General features: G+C 43.4%; 1 protein-coding gene across 1 annotated transcript in view; it reads left to right on the top strand.

Annotated features, from left to right (window-relative positions):
* Nucleotides 1–3,765: 3,765 nt before the first annotated feature.
* LOC140199213 (MICOS complex subunit MIC26-like) overlaps nucleotides 3,766–15,473 on the top strand; it is a 38,210-nt gene continuing 26,502 nt past the window's right edge. Inside the window, exons 1-2 of the mRNA XM_072260897.1 lie at nucleotides 3,766–3,836; nucleotides 4,357–4,458. Coding sequence (XP_072116998.1) covers nucleotides 4,402–4,458 — 57 coding nt within the window. The 5' untranslated portion in view covers nucleotides 3,766–3,836; nucleotides 4,357–4,401. The remainder of the gene's footprint in view (nucleotides 3,837–4,356; nucleotides 4,459–15,473) is intronic.

Genomic DNA, 15,473 nt, shown 5'->3' with positions numbered 1-15,473 from the left:
AAGCAACTGCAGAGGGTTGTGGACACAGCTCAGCACATCAAAGGAACCAGCCTCTCCTCTGCAGAGTCTATACCTCGCACTGCTTTTGTAAAGCAGGCAGTATAATCACACACCCCACCCACTATGACATGCTCTCTTCTCCCCTCTCATCAAGGCAGAAGATACAAAAGCCTGAACGCACAGGCTCAAGGACAGCTTCCATCCCTCTGTTATCAGACTCTTGAACCGACCTCTCAAACAATAATATAGACTCTTGGCATCACAATCTAACTTGTTAGGAACACACATCAAAGTTGCTGGTGAATGCAGCAGGCCAGGCAGCATCTCTAGGAAGAGGTACAGTCGACGTTTCAGGCCGAGACCCTTCGTCAGGACTAACTGAAGGAAGAGTTAGTAAGAGATTTGAAAGTGGGAGGGGGAGAGGGAGATCCAAAATGATAGGAGAAGACAGGAGGGGGAGGGATGGAGCCAAGAGCTGGACAGGTGACTGGCAAAAGGGATATGAGAGGATCATGGGACAGGAGGCCTAAAGAGAAAGACAAGGTGGGGGGAACCCAGAGGATGGGCAAGGGGTATATTCAGAGGGACAGAGGGAGAAAAAGGAGAGAGAGAGAAAGAATGTGTGTATAAAAATAAATAACGGATGGGGTACGATGGGGAGGTGGGGCATTAGCGGAAGTTAGAGAAGTCAATGTTCATGCCATCAGGTTGGAGGCTACCCAGATGGAATATAAGGTGTTGTTCCTCCAACCTGAGTGTGGCTTCATCTTTACAGCAGAGGAGGCCGTGGATAGACATGTCAGAAGGGGAATGGGATATGGAATTAAAATGTGTGGCCACTGGGAGATCCTGCTTTCTCTGGCGGACAGAGCGTAGGTGTTCAGCAAAGCGGTCTCCCAGTCTGCGTCAGGTCTCGCCAATATATAGAAGGCCACATCGGGAGCACTGGACACAGTATATCACTCCAGCTGACTCACAGGTGAAGTGTCGCCTCACCTGGAAGGGCTGTCTGGGGATAGTCCTTTTTATCCACGGCCTCCTCTATTTTATATTGGCGAGACCCCACACAGACTGGGAGACCGCTTTGCTGAACACCTATGCTCTGTCCGCCAGAGAAAGCAGGATCTCCTGTCCGCCAGAGAAAGCAGGATCTCCCAGTGGCCACACATTTTAATTCCACATCCCATTCCCCTTCTGACATGTCTATTCACAGCCTCCTCTACTGTATTACTGCGTCCGGTGCTCCCGATATGGCCTTCTATATATTGGCGAGACCCGACGCAGACTGGGAGACCGCTTTGCTGAACACCTACGCTCTGTCCGCCAGAGAAAGCAGGATCTCCCAGTGGCCACACATTTTAACTTCACATCCCATCGCCTTCTGACATGTCTATCCACGGCCTCCTCTACTGTATATACTGCATCCAGTGCTCCTGATGTGGCCTTCTATATATTGGCGAGACCTGACGCAGACTGGGAGATCGCTTTGCTGAACACCTACGCTCTGTCCGTCAGAGAAAGCAGGATCTCCCAGTGGCCACACACTTTAATCCCACATCCCATTCCCCTTTCTATCCACGGCCTCCTCTACTGTAAAGATGAAGCCACATTCAGGTTGGAGGAACAACACCTTATGTCTGAGTAGCCTCCAACCTGATGGCATGAACATTGACTTCTCCAACTTCCGCTAATGCCCCATCTCCCCCTCGTACCCCATCCGTTATTTAGTTTTATACACACATTCTTTCTGTCACTCTCCTTTTTCTCCCTCTGTCCCTCTGACTATACCCCTTACCCATCCTCTGGGTTCCCCCCCCCACCTGTCTTTCTCCCTGGGCCTCCTGTCCCATGATCCTCTCATATCCCTTTTGCCAATCACCTGTTCAGCTCTTGGCTCCATCCCTCCCCCTCCTGTCTTCTCCTATCATTTTGGATCTCCCCCCCCCCCCCGCCACTTTCAAATCTCTTACTAACGCTTCCCTCAGTTAGTCCTGACGAAGGTTCTCGGCCTGAAAAGTCGACTGTACCTCTTCCTAGAGATGCTGCCTGGACTGCTGCGTTCACCAGCAACTTTGATGTGTGTTGCTTGAATTTCCAGCATCTGCAGAATTCCTGTTGTTAGCTAACTGGTTAGGATCTTGCACTTTATTGTTTACCTGCACTGAGTTTTTTTGGTAGCTTTTACTTTATTCTGCATAATTATTGTTTTATCTTATTCAATGATTTGATCTGTGTGAACAGTATGCAAGGCAAGCTTTCCACTGTATCTTGGTAGATGTGACAATAATAAGCCAATACAGTTGTCACTAGATTATTGAGAGACCAACATAATACCAGAGGATTTTTTCCCTTGATTCTGGATCATACAAAAAGAACTTTGGTTAGAAATTTGGAAGAATTACACATTAGTTACACGTAGGAACATTGAAATCAAGTCATGCACAATGTTCCCTTTTGCAGAAATAATTCTAGTGTTCAAAGTTCAAAGTTCAAAGTACATTTATTATCAAAGTATATGTAACTGCAACTTTGAGGTTCGTCTGCCTACAATCAACCACAAAACAAGAAAACTGAAAGAACCCGATTTTTTAAAAATTGATTTGAGCATTTATTAGGTATCTTGGACAATTGCCTAATATGGGTTTCAACTACTATTCCCCGGCTTGAACTGAGGACTCTTGGACTAAGTGGTATCATGGTACCAGTGACACAAATGCTGAAGGATCATTGGCTCCTTTCTTTTGCTGGAAACAAATAGTCAGAAGGGCAGCCTGGTGCTTCAGTGCCATTTAGCCTGAGGAAACGTTATTCTCAATATCCATCCAGTGGACTATCAACTTTCCCCATAATGTGGCTCCGTAGTGATTTGTTCTGGGTGTGGGAGTGGGAGGATGCAGTACATTCACTGACAGTACTGGAGTGACCAGTTGCTTAATGTGTAACATTGGCAAAAGAGGCAGGCATGAACCCAGCGGTACAATGAATCCATAAGGGACATGGAGTGAAATACATTGCAGTCACAGTAAGAAAGAGCTGAATTTTATGATGTCACTGGTAGGTGACATGTACTGTCCCTTTAGCTGAGGAGAGAAAGGAAAGATTGGCAAAACTCATGGGGCTTCACAAGGCTCATCTCCATTGGCCTTATAAACTCATTTACCTGCCATGTACCATCTCCCACAGACAGGTAAACAACTAAAACATTTAAAAGACATTTGGATATGTACATGGATAGGAAATCTTTAGAGGGAAATGGGCAAATGATGTTGCCAAGTGGAACTAGCTTAGGTGGGCGCCTCGGTCAGAGCAGAAGGGGTTGGATTAAAGGGCCTGTTTTGTGCTGTATTACTCTACCACTCTAGCAGGGTCACATGCCCCAGGGTCTGTTTGTCTCTCTCTCTCACACACACACACAATCGTATAACACATGATCACACACACGCACACCACATAGAATCTCTACACATAACATACAGTATGTTCTCTCTCACACAGACACACACAAGAAACACTGGGTTATTCACCCCTCCCCTCCCCTCCCACACACACAATACGGGGATTCTACTAACTGTTACTGATCTGCGCTTCCCTTATCCCCGGGACCCTCTCTGCTCTGGGGACAGGGGAGGGAAGAGAAGAGATGGTGAGCTGGGAGACGGTGTGGAGCTGCGGCCGATTTTGAATTTGCGTTGCGTGTTTGTCCTCGGCGGCCGCCGTAGGTAGAGCGGACGGGCTATCCTGGGAGGGAGTTCGGCGGAGACGGTGAGTGCGGGACGGGGCCCGAGCACCGCAGGCCGGTTGCTGGGTGTGGGAGTGTGCGGTGCTGTGGAAACGCTGTAGGTGAACGGAGGGGGATTTGTGCAGTAGGGGACTTGTGGAGTCAGCAGCGGGACCTTGTACACCGACAGCTGCATTGGTGCGAGAGTTCCAGTTCCATATTACTGGCACCTGGACAGGGCTATGTCGACAGGAAAGGTTTAGAGGGCTAAGGGTCAAACGCAGGCAAATGGGACTCGTTTGGATAGGCACTTTGGGCAGTACGTAGGACGCGTTTCTGTACTGCATGACTACGAGCGAAGGAAATATTTCATGCCATGCAGTGCGGCGAGTGAGGGGTATAACCTTCATTATCATTGTAATCCAGACAACGTCTTCTACAGCCTCTCCAAAGCCTCCACATCCTGTAACGAGGTGGCCAGAACTGCAATTTCCAAGTGCAGCCTAACCAAAGTTTTACATAGTTGGCTATAAAAGGGTGCATGGAGACTGGAATGTGTGCCACAGGCGCAGTGGGTGAGGGCAGTATCCCAAACATTGCAGGTCGGCCACTGTGTAACTTGGTACCATTTCTTCCAGGTTGTGGGAGTGGGAAGGTTGCACACACTCCTGGGACTCGTTCCAATGCCTGTGTTTGCACAGAGTAACAGAGAAATGAAAGGGGTCCTCAAAGTTGATCAGGTAATGCTCTTATTTTGTAGTCTGGTAATATTGATATGTTCTTATTTTGTAGTTCAAAGTAAATATATTATCATAGTACTTGTATGTTGCCATATACAACCCTGGGATTTATTTCCTTATGGGCAATCACAGTAAATACAAGAAACACAATAGAATCAGTGAAAGGCCACACCCAACAGAATGGACACCAATGTGCAAAAAAACTCTGCAAATACAAAAAGAAAGAGAAAAAATAATATGTCAACACAAGAAATTTCAAAAATAAATAATAAATGACTAACAAATTCTGGATGATAAATGCAGAAAATGTCAAGAGAAACCAGAAACAATCCAACAGATTATAGGATTGAGCAGCAGTGTAACTCAGTCTGATTATTTACACCGGCACAATCAAATGCAAACGTCATTCACCAAATCGTAAAATACAAACACATAAACGACTGTAAATACAAGCCTGATCCAGTTTTAGAGTTAGAGTCCAAATTATATTATGACCAAAGTATTAATACAGATAGGGTAATCCATAATAACCATCTGGATATAATATTACAGGATAAACGAGCAAGAACAACTTACTTAATAGATATAGCCATTCCAAACACACAATTTGCAGAGATCAATAAGTGAAAAACCCCAGAAATATGCTAAAATGAAAGAGGAAATTGAAAGACAGTGGAACATGACAGGGGATACATTGTCCCAGCAGTAATATCTACAACTGCTATCCTCCCAAAGTCACTACACAATAGCATTAAACAATTAGGCCTACACAACTACATTTATGTAAATCTCCAGAAAGTTACAACACTGAACACCACTAGAATAGTCCAAAATTTCCTAGCAATTGAGAAATAAATGTGCTTCACACTGCCTGTATCTCTGGTTTTACCAGCTTGAGCTGAGGAATAAAATAATAAATAAATAATGAAGAGCATGAGATGAAGAGTCCTTAAATGTGACTCCTGTTCAGTGATGTGTGGTACTCTGGTTCAAAGGGCTGATGGTTGAGGGGTAATAACTGCTAACACTCAAATAACAAAGACAGCTTTTTATTTTGTTTAAACTTCCATCGTCTCCGATCAATACAAGAGAGCCACCATCTTGTACTCATGATTCCCCTTCACCTATCGCATGCATGCCCATAGCGGATAAAGTGCGCGTGCTGACTAAATGCTGACATAACCCAAATGAACAGAACCGACAATAACTGTCCCTGAACCTGGTGGTGTGGGTCCTGGGGTTCCTGTGCCGTCTTCCCACTGGCAATAGCCAGAAGAGAGCATGGCCTGGGTGGTGGGGGTCCCTGATGATGGATGCTGCTTCCTGCGACAGCGCTCCATGTAGTTGTGCTCAATGTGGGGAGAATAATAGTTCAAATGGACCAGGCAAGCCAAAGGGCCAGTTTCTGTAATGCAGTGCCCTATCATTTTGAATCACGTTGTTCTCTAGAGCATCGTAGCAATTAACACCGGGAATTTAATTTACACATTCACACTCCAGCTTTATGCAGAAGAAGTGCAGTTTCTTGCTCTCAAACCAAAGTCCGCTTAGTAAACTGTGCCCCTTTCTTGACTCTGAGGGCCACGCTTTGAGCATTTTTCAGCTGAATCGGGGAAAGCTTGCTCTGTGCTGAGAGAAGTTCCTGTGATGTTCCTGTTGAGGATCAGTAAGAAGTGCTGGGCCATTTAACCATGAGGAGAGTGTCAGCTGATTAGCTTGGAGCATAATCAGCCAGGCCGAGATCAGTAGGAACATAGTTCTATTGGCTCTTCTCAATTGATCGCCTGATGTGTGAAATGTTGGATCCTATTACATACAACACTGAGTTGAAGCTTTGGTATGGTGAGTTCTGGTTTGGGAGAGGCTTTGCCTTTCCCAGAATGAATCTAATTTCATTCAATCCAGCAGCTTCTGTGCAACAGCAGCAAAAGTTTTAGATGACGCATCACAGAAGCTGCAGACCTCTTTCTTTAGGGCTGTAGATGGTGGAATTGTTCTGCAGGTTCTTGGAATTTTCAGACCTTTAAGATGCTGAGGGGAAGAACACCACTGCTGCCACTCTTTAGGGAGCGGGACATCCCATCACAAGTGTCTGAGGTCAACTCTCCTAACATGAAGCATCCCTGCTTACTGACTGGAGCAGCAAATCAAGAGGATCAAAGAGGCTGTTGATGGCCAATAGCACACCATGGTGGGTAATCTGGAAAGTAAGGGTGCCAGTGAGGAGGTCCCATCCAAGGCCCGGACTATGCTGCATAGAAGGCAGGTCCAGTCCAAGATTGGGATTCTGTAGACCTTTGGCCAGATTTTCAGATGGGAAGGGTTGCATGACCTCAGTACTGTTGGATGTGATTTTATGCGGTCCGAGGTTAGATAGTCAACGTGTTTTCAGTGCATTGACTGCTTCTTCTGCATTAGAAAATGATTTCAGACCATCTTTGAAATAGAAATGCCTCATTGTGTACCTTCGTGCTTCAGTCCGAATTCATTCTGTTCCTTGATAGCGATCCTTTTCAGGCCATAGATGGCCACAGCTGCTGTGACTCACTTACCAAATACATGAGCTCTTGCGGGTACTTCTGAGTATTATTGTCCATTTGCTGGTCACGAAATCACAAGAGTCTGAGGTAGTCTCGATGATCCTCTTTCACTGGGAAGCTATGGAACATTTGCTCGATGTCTGTCTTCACTGCGATAGACTCAGTTCTGAAATGCATGAGGACCCGGAGCAGACTGTTATTGGGGTCTGGACCCCATAGGAGCATATTGTTCAGTGATAACCCTTTGAACTGCACACTTGAATCAAAGACTGTTCATATTTGTGCAGGTTTCTGTGAGATTTCTTTGCTGGAATCTGGTGGAGGCGATAACTCAGCATCATTGTTCCTGAAGAGTCAACTCCACATAATCTTTCATTCCTGGTTTCCTCCTTAGTGTGTAACTGAGGGACATGAATCGACCACGGGCAACTCCATATAATGATCTTTCATTCCTGGTTTCCTCCTCAGTGTGTGACTGAGGGACATGAATCAACTAAGGGTCTGCTCTCTGTTGTTTGGTAGAAGTTGTTGTGGAGCGCAGAAAGGATGGGGAGCTGCCCAACTGTTTGACTCATCCCTGCTAAACTCTGTTCATGATTCAAAGGAAGAACGCATCTTTGGTGGAAGATGCCAGCTTTTCGTCTGGCTTCCCTAAATCTGGTTAAGCAGAGGTCAGTATGTCAGTGTGAGTATGTAAGTATGTGCTTGGTTTGCTTTCCTGCAGTCTTCTGTTTCATATAAATTCTGCACTCACAGGATCTGAAATGACTTCGACACTTGTTCTCTAGGACATTAGTCTTAAATGTGCTGACAGTGGGCTGATGAGCCCCATTGAGGGAGGCCTCACCCACTATGACCCAACCCAGATCCAGTCATTGGGCTTAAGGCGCACTGTGCCAACCGTTCCTCTGTTCATGTACCTTATGTGCACAGATGGTGTCTCTGGTCTCTGCCAAGCAAGAGGAGAATCTCAGCAGAAGGGTCAAGTGGGAGGATCTTGTCAGCTGCAGCCTTAGGATATGAATGACCGGAGGACTTCCGGGTCATCAAGGGAATGGCGGCGTAAGGAAAAGGTCTCTCGACAAAAAAGAAGGTAAACTGCCCCGAAATCAAATTTAGACAAATACTTAATATTGCATAACTATATTAATAAAAGGAGCAAGGATGATGTCTAAGAACAAGATTAAAAAGTCCACTCCAAAGGCTGATAAACATAAAGAGACGCAGCAAGGCGACGGGCCTAGCTCCCCCACGGCAAGCCAGGACGGAGATAATGAGGGGGAATCAGTGACTCTGTCTTTGATTCTCGGAGAGATTCGCGAGTTCCGACAAGATAACAACAAACAGCTGGAAGGTATTAAAGGAGAAATAGTAAAAACTAACTCGCGGATAGATGAAGCCGAAGCGAGGATTGTTGGAATTGAAGAGAAGCTACAAAACGCCGAGGAAGTGATAGCAGAAATGCAGAAGCTGCAAGACCAGCTCCAGTGGAAACTAATAGATCAAGAAGGCCGCTCAAGAAGGGAAAATGTGAGGATTTACGGAGTTCCCGAAGGAACCGAAGGTAAACCCGGATTGATGATTCCCTTCATAGAGAAGCTGCTTAGAGAGAACCTTGATATACCGGCCGCAAAAGACCTACAGATAGAAAGAGCTCACCGCACGTTGGCACCACAGCCTCCAGCAGGTGCCCAGCCCAGATCGATTCTGGTCAGATTTCTCAGTTACAGAACGAAGGAAGAGGTGCTTAAAAGGGCATGGCAAAATAAAGGTTTCATGTGGAACAACTGTAAAATCAGTTTAGACCACGACTACGCACCGGGCATTCTTGCCAGACGGAAGGAATATACGGAAACACGGAGAGTCCTGGAGGAAAACAACATCAGATTCCAGACCCTGTATCCAGCTCGGCTGAGAGTCTTTTACGACGAAGGGACAAAAACTTACGCTACGGTGGAGGAGGCAACGTCGGACCTCGCTGACCGGGGACTACCTATTAAAGTTATCACCCAACCGGAGTCGCTACTGGAGAGGATTCGGCAGAAGTCGTGGCAGTTAGTGGGGCGAGGACGCTCCACTCCAACCAGAGTGTCAAACTACAAGGAAAAGCTGCAAATATTCAGACGTGAATGTACAGAGAATACAGATTGATTAAGAGAAATGACTGAAAAGAGTAAATCGGACTTAAAGGTAAAATGAAAACTGGTAACTGAAAATAAACTAGGCGGAATAACTTGAATGATAGCAATTTGGTCGAGACATAAATAGGAGAAAATTCTCTATGATTATTCAAACTGCTGAGGGCCCTCTAACACAGGGTGAAGATAGAGGTTATCCCTCTGAACTGAGGCAGGTCGGTGCTCAGGCCTCACTGTGGGAAGTCGGGAAAAATTTTCAAATGTTACACGTTCAAAAATGTCTAGGGTGTGGTTATATGTCTTGGTTTACTGTTGAGAAGGGATTGCTTACTGTTTGGTTAGAAAAGGAGAGTTTTTTTTTCTACTAGAGAAAAATGCAAACTGAATTGGTAAAAATAATTTCCTATAATGTTAATGGGGTTTTGAATCCAATTAAAAGAAATAAGATTATGTCTAAATTGAAAAAAGAGAGGGCACAAATAGCTTTCCTCCAGGAAACACATATGAGCCAATCCGAACATGGAAAATTAAAAAGAATGGGCTTTAAGCATGTATTTTATTCATCATATAAATTGAGTCACAAAAGAGGGGTAGCTACTTTAATATCAAGTACTCTTAATTATGAACATATTTCAGAGACTAAAGACAAAGAAGGACGGTTTGTAAAAATCACAGGAAGAATAGAAGGTACAGAAATAACATTGCTGAATGTTTATGCTCCTCCAGGTTGTGAATGGTCATTTTATAGACACATTTTTGACCTAATGGTCAGGTCTCAAGGGGTAGTAATTTGTGGAGGGGATTTTAATATTAGATTAAATCCTGTATTAGATTCTTCAAGAATAGTTACTCAGAATAAACCTCTGACTCGGAAAATGAATTCATTGATGGAGGAGTTGGGAATTATAGATGTCTGGAGGGAATTACACCCTACTAGTAAAGATTATACACATTACTCTTTCCCTCATTCAGCCTATTCAAGGATAGACTATTTCTTTATCTTTAATACAGATAGACTCAGGATAAAAAACTGTAATATTGCAACAATTGATCTGTCGGATCATAGCCCAGTCTCTATGTCTCTAATCCTGGAAAGGAAAATGAGGAAAACACTATGGAGGCTAAACTCACATATACTCAATAACCCAGAAGTAATGGAGAGATTAAGGGGAGAAATCAAAGAATATCTAGACCTTAATGACATTGGAGAAACATCACCAGTGATCTTATGGGATACATTGAAAGCTGTACTGAGAGGGAAAATTATTTCCATTACCACTCACATGAAAAAAATCAATGCACAAAAATTAGCAGACCTTCAAGGAAAATTAAAACAACTTCAAGTTGTGGATAGCAACAAAAGTAATTCAAATCGAAAACAGGAAATTAGGAAATTGCAAAGTGAAATTGAGGATATTTATACGTTGGAAACTCAAAGAAATTTTCTTTACCTGAGACAAAAGAATTATGAAGTAGGAGGTAAATCAGCTAGATTATTAGCATATAAATTACGAAAACAACAAGCAGATAATACAATTCATAAAATAAAGAATCCAAAGACAAAGCTTGTGGAGAGTACAATAGGGAAAATTCAAGAGAGTTTTGAAACATATTATCGAGAGCCGTACTCCCAACCCCGGGCCCCCAATGAACCCTATATAGACAGTGTATTGAAATTTTTAGATCTACCTAAATTTACAGATTTACAAAATGAAAGTTTATTAGAACCAGTAACTGTCAAAGAACTGAACGTGGCCATCTCTAGGTTAAAGGCTGGAAAGTCCCCAGGTTCTGATGGGTTTACCTCAGAGTGGTACAAGTCCCTGAAGATACAGTTAGCCCCATTACTACTTAACACCTTTAATTGGATCTTACAGAGAGGAGAAACTCCACCTTCCTGGAGAGAAGCGATTATTTCAGTTATTCCTAAAGAGGGTAAAGATAAACTAGAATGTGGCCATTATCGGCCAATTAGTGTTCTTAATTTAGATTACAAACTATTTACATCTATATTAGCGCGCAGATTGGAAAAGCTTTTACCTGGCCTAATCCACTTAGACCAGACTGGATTTATTCAACAAAGACAAACACAGGACAACATAAGGAGAACTCTGCACATATTAGAACAGGTTAATAGGAACGAGACAGAGACAATGGTAGTCGGATTGGACGCTGAGAAAGCTTTTGATTTGGTTAGTTGGGCATTCCTATACAGGGTGTTAGGAAGATTCGGCTTTCAAGAAAAGTTTATTAAAGTAATTCAGACTCTATATGACAGCCCTACAGCCCGAATTAAGATAAATGGGGACCTCTCTGACTCCTTCATCTTAGAGAGAGGCACTAGACAGGGATGCCCAATTTCTCCTCTCCTTTTTGCGCTATATATTGAACCGCTTGCCCAACTAATAAAACAGAGCGAAATCGTAAAAGGTATCAAGGTGACAGGGATTGAACAGAAAGTGGCGTTATTCGCAGATGATGTTTTGGTCTATCTGAGTGAACCAGAAAAATCATTTATAGGATTGTTTACACTGTTGGATGACTTTGGGAAAATATCAGGTTATAAAATAAATGTAAAGAAAATGCAGGTTATGTCCCTATACACCATCCAAAAAATTACAGGATACATATGATCTTAAGTGGGAAGCTAAATCATTAAAATACTTAGGAATAACCCTGCCGAAGGATCTTTCAATACTGTCACAGGTAAATTATTGGCCATTAATCTCAGAGATAAAAGCAGATATGCATAGATGGAATCTTATCCCCTTTTTAAGTTTAAATTCAAGGATAAATACTATAAAAATGAATATTCTTCCTCGGTTATTGTATCTTTTCTGTACTTTACCGGTGGAGGTGGATGATAATCAATTCAGGGAATGGGACAAATGGATTTCCTGCTTCATTTGGCAAGGAAAGAAACCTAGAAGTCGATATAACACCTTACAGTTAGGGAAGGAAGGAGGAGGTATGGTTCTTCCTTGCCTGAGAAATTATTTTTATGCCTCACAGATAACCCCTCTGTTATATTGGTGTAATAGGGAATATAAGGCTAGATGGAAGGAAATAGAATTTGGATTAGTTGACAGTTTTCCTCTACAGGCCTCAATAGCTGACAAAGGATTGATGGCCCAGTTGGAAAAATTTAAAAACAGTTGGATAAATCTTACATTAAAAGTATGGCAGAAGGTGGTTAATTCATGTGGAATTAATAACATGTTAAAACTCTTTAGGTGGTGTGCATATGATACCGAATTCCTTCCCAACAGAGGAGATAAAAGATTTGAGCTATGGATAAAGAAAGGTCTTACAACCTACCTCTCATTTATAGATAAAAGAGTATTACAAAGTTTCCAAATCCTGCAGGACAAACATGGCCTAGAACATAATGACTTTTTTTGGTACCTTCAAGTACGAAACTATGTTAACCAGAGTTGTAGATATACAGACCTATCAACAGTAGAATTAGAATTTTTCAAGATTCTGAATTCGGCTTGCAGTTCAATACCTAGTAAATCAGTTTCTCGATTACATAATGCACTCTCCCATGCTAAAAATGTAAATACACTGTATATTAAAGAGAAGTGGGAGAAAGAAGCGGGGTTGGTACTTTCAGAGGAGGCTTGGGGGAAAATCTGCAGCTTTCAATGGTCCTCGACTAATTCTTTGACTTGGAGAGAACATTGTTGGAAAAACATTATAAGATATTTCAAGACCCCATATCAGGAAAAATATAAAGATACAAACGTGACGTGTTGGAGAAGGTGCGGCTCCAAGGAGGCAAATCGTTTTCATATTTTCTGGGATTGCCCTAAATTAAGTCTATATTGGGAAGGTATTCATAGAACATTAGTTAAGGTACTTAGGTCCCAGATACCTCTGAACTTTGAGACGCTCTATTTGGGGCATGTATTGTTTCTTGAACAGAAGGAAGATATAAAGTTGCTGCTGGCCTTCTTAGCGGCAAGTAAGAAATCAATCACTGGAAAGTGGCTAAATCCAATACCACCTACATTAGAAGATTGGCACGAAATTACCTTGGAAATATTTAAAATGGAAAAGTTGACTTACTCCCTGAGAATTCAACAAGAAAAATTTTATCAAATCTGGAATAAATGGATTGAATATATAACCCCAATGCGAGCAGACTTTAGATGACTCTCCTAATGATTTATACTGCTCTTCTCATCAACACAGTAATATTGCTAACGTAAGCACCCCTAGTCTAAATGTCTTTTTTTTTTTGTTTTCTTTTGGAAAATAGAGAATTAACACAAGTAAAGGGAAAGATTTGGGAAAGGGATAAAAAAAAATGAAAAAATTAAGTAAATAAGTACATAGGGATTGGATAATTATGTCTGCAGGCAGGAGCAAGCATGAACGAATTAGGATATAAACACCTACAATGGTTGATACATAGGCTTATATACAACATTTTGGACCAGTGGAAATGGTCCAGAAGAGTTATATGGAAACTATTATTACCATTTTTCTTAACAACTAATACCATTACTTAGCCTAATAGATTAGAATTACCACAGTACATAATTATCTATTTAAGTGTCTAATTTCCTTTTATATCATCTCAATGTGAATTATTTGTGAATTCCTTTTCCAAATAAAAATAAAATTTAAAAAAAAGGGATATGAATGACCATGTGCAGCTTCAGGAGCTGGCATTTCCTCTGCTGTTGGGATTATGGTCGCAGTCAATGAAACATGGCAAGGGTAAGCAGACCACCCTTCCCACTGGCTCTATGACAAATCCATGGCTCTTCGCCTGGCAACTTCTGATTTTCCAGACTTGTCTTCAGCACGCAAGGGGAAACAGAACTTTGAATACTGAATGGGTCAAAGAATGTTGACTTTGCCAATGACATATTGCTGTGATCTTCAATATCACATATGCCTTTATTTTTTTGCTCAGGATGTCCTTTTAGGTAGATGTTGACTCGACATATTTTAAAGCAGGATTTGTGTTGGAAGCCTTTCCCGCATACCTGTGTGCATGAGGAAGTAGATGCACCTCATGGATGGTCAGCTGGCTGACCACCGTGACCTGCGGGTCCCTTTAAACACACCAGGCCCTGTTTCCCACACTCCCTTTCAACTCAACAGGGACCCATTTCCCACACTCCCTTTAAACTCACCAGGTTCCCGTTTCCCACTCTCCCTTTAAACTCACCAGGGCCCTGTTCCCACTCTCCCTTTAAACTCACCAGGGCCCTGTTCCCACTCTCCCTTTAAACTCACCAGTGTCACGTTTCCCACACTCCCTTTAAACTCACCAGGGTCCTGTATACAACACTCTCTTTAAACTCACTAGGTTCCCGTTTCCCACTCTCCCTTTAAACTCACCAGGGTCCCGTTTCCCACACTCCCTTTAAACTCACCAGGTTCCCGTTTCCCACTCTCCCTTTAAACCCACCAGGGTCCCGTTTCCCACACTCCCTTTAAACTCACCAGGGTCCCATTTCCCACTCTTCCTTTAAACTCACCAGGTTCCCGTATCCAACACTCCCTTTAAACTCACCAGGGTCCTGTATACAACACTCCCTTTAAACTCACCAGGGTACCGTTTCCCACACTCCCTTTAAACTCACCAGGTTCCTGTTTCCCACACTCCCTTTAAACTCACCGGGCCCCGTTTCCCACTCTCCCTTTAAACTCACCAGGGCCCTCTTCCCACTCTCCCTTTAAACTCACCAGGGTCCCGTTTCCCACACTCCCTTTAAACTCACTAGGGTCCCGTTTCCCACACTCTCTTTAAACGCACCAGGTTCCCGTTTCCCACTCTCCCTTTAAACTCACCAGGGTCCCGTTTCCCACACTCCCTTTAAACTCACCAGGGCCCTGTTCCCACTCTCCCTTTAAACTCACCAGGGTCCCGTTTCCCACACTCTCTTTAAACGCACCAGGTTCCCGTTTCCCACTCTCCCTTTAAACGCACCAGGTTCCTGTTTCCCACACTCCCTTCAAACTCACTGGGCCCCGTTTCCCACTCTCCCTTTAAACTTACCAGGGCCCTGTTCCCACTCTCCCTTTAAACTCACCAGGGTCCCGTTTCCCACACTCTCTTTAAACTCACCAGGGTCCCGTTTCCCACACTCCCTTTAAACTCACCAGTGTCCCGTTTCCCACACTCCCTTTAAACTCACCAGGGTCCTGTATACAACACTCTCTTTCAACTCACCAGGTTCCCGTTTCCCACTCTCCCTTTAAACTCACCAGGGTCCCGTTTCCCACACTCCCTTTAAACTCACCCCCTTTAAACTCACCGGGTTCCCGTTTCCCACTCTCCATTTAAACTCACCAGGTTCCCGTTTCCCACACTCCC

This window comes from Mobula birostris, chromosome 6, assembly GCF_030028105.1.
Source record: "Mobula birostris isolate sMobBir1 chromosome 6, sMobBir1.hap1, whole genome shotgun sequence".
NCBI classification, from domain to species: Eukaryota; Metazoa; Chordata; class Chondrichthyes; order Myliobatiformes; family Myliobatidae; genus Mobula; species Mobula birostris.
The sequence above is the reverse complement of the archived record's forward strand: the minus strand, read 5'-3'. Positions and strand labels throughout refer to the sequence as shown.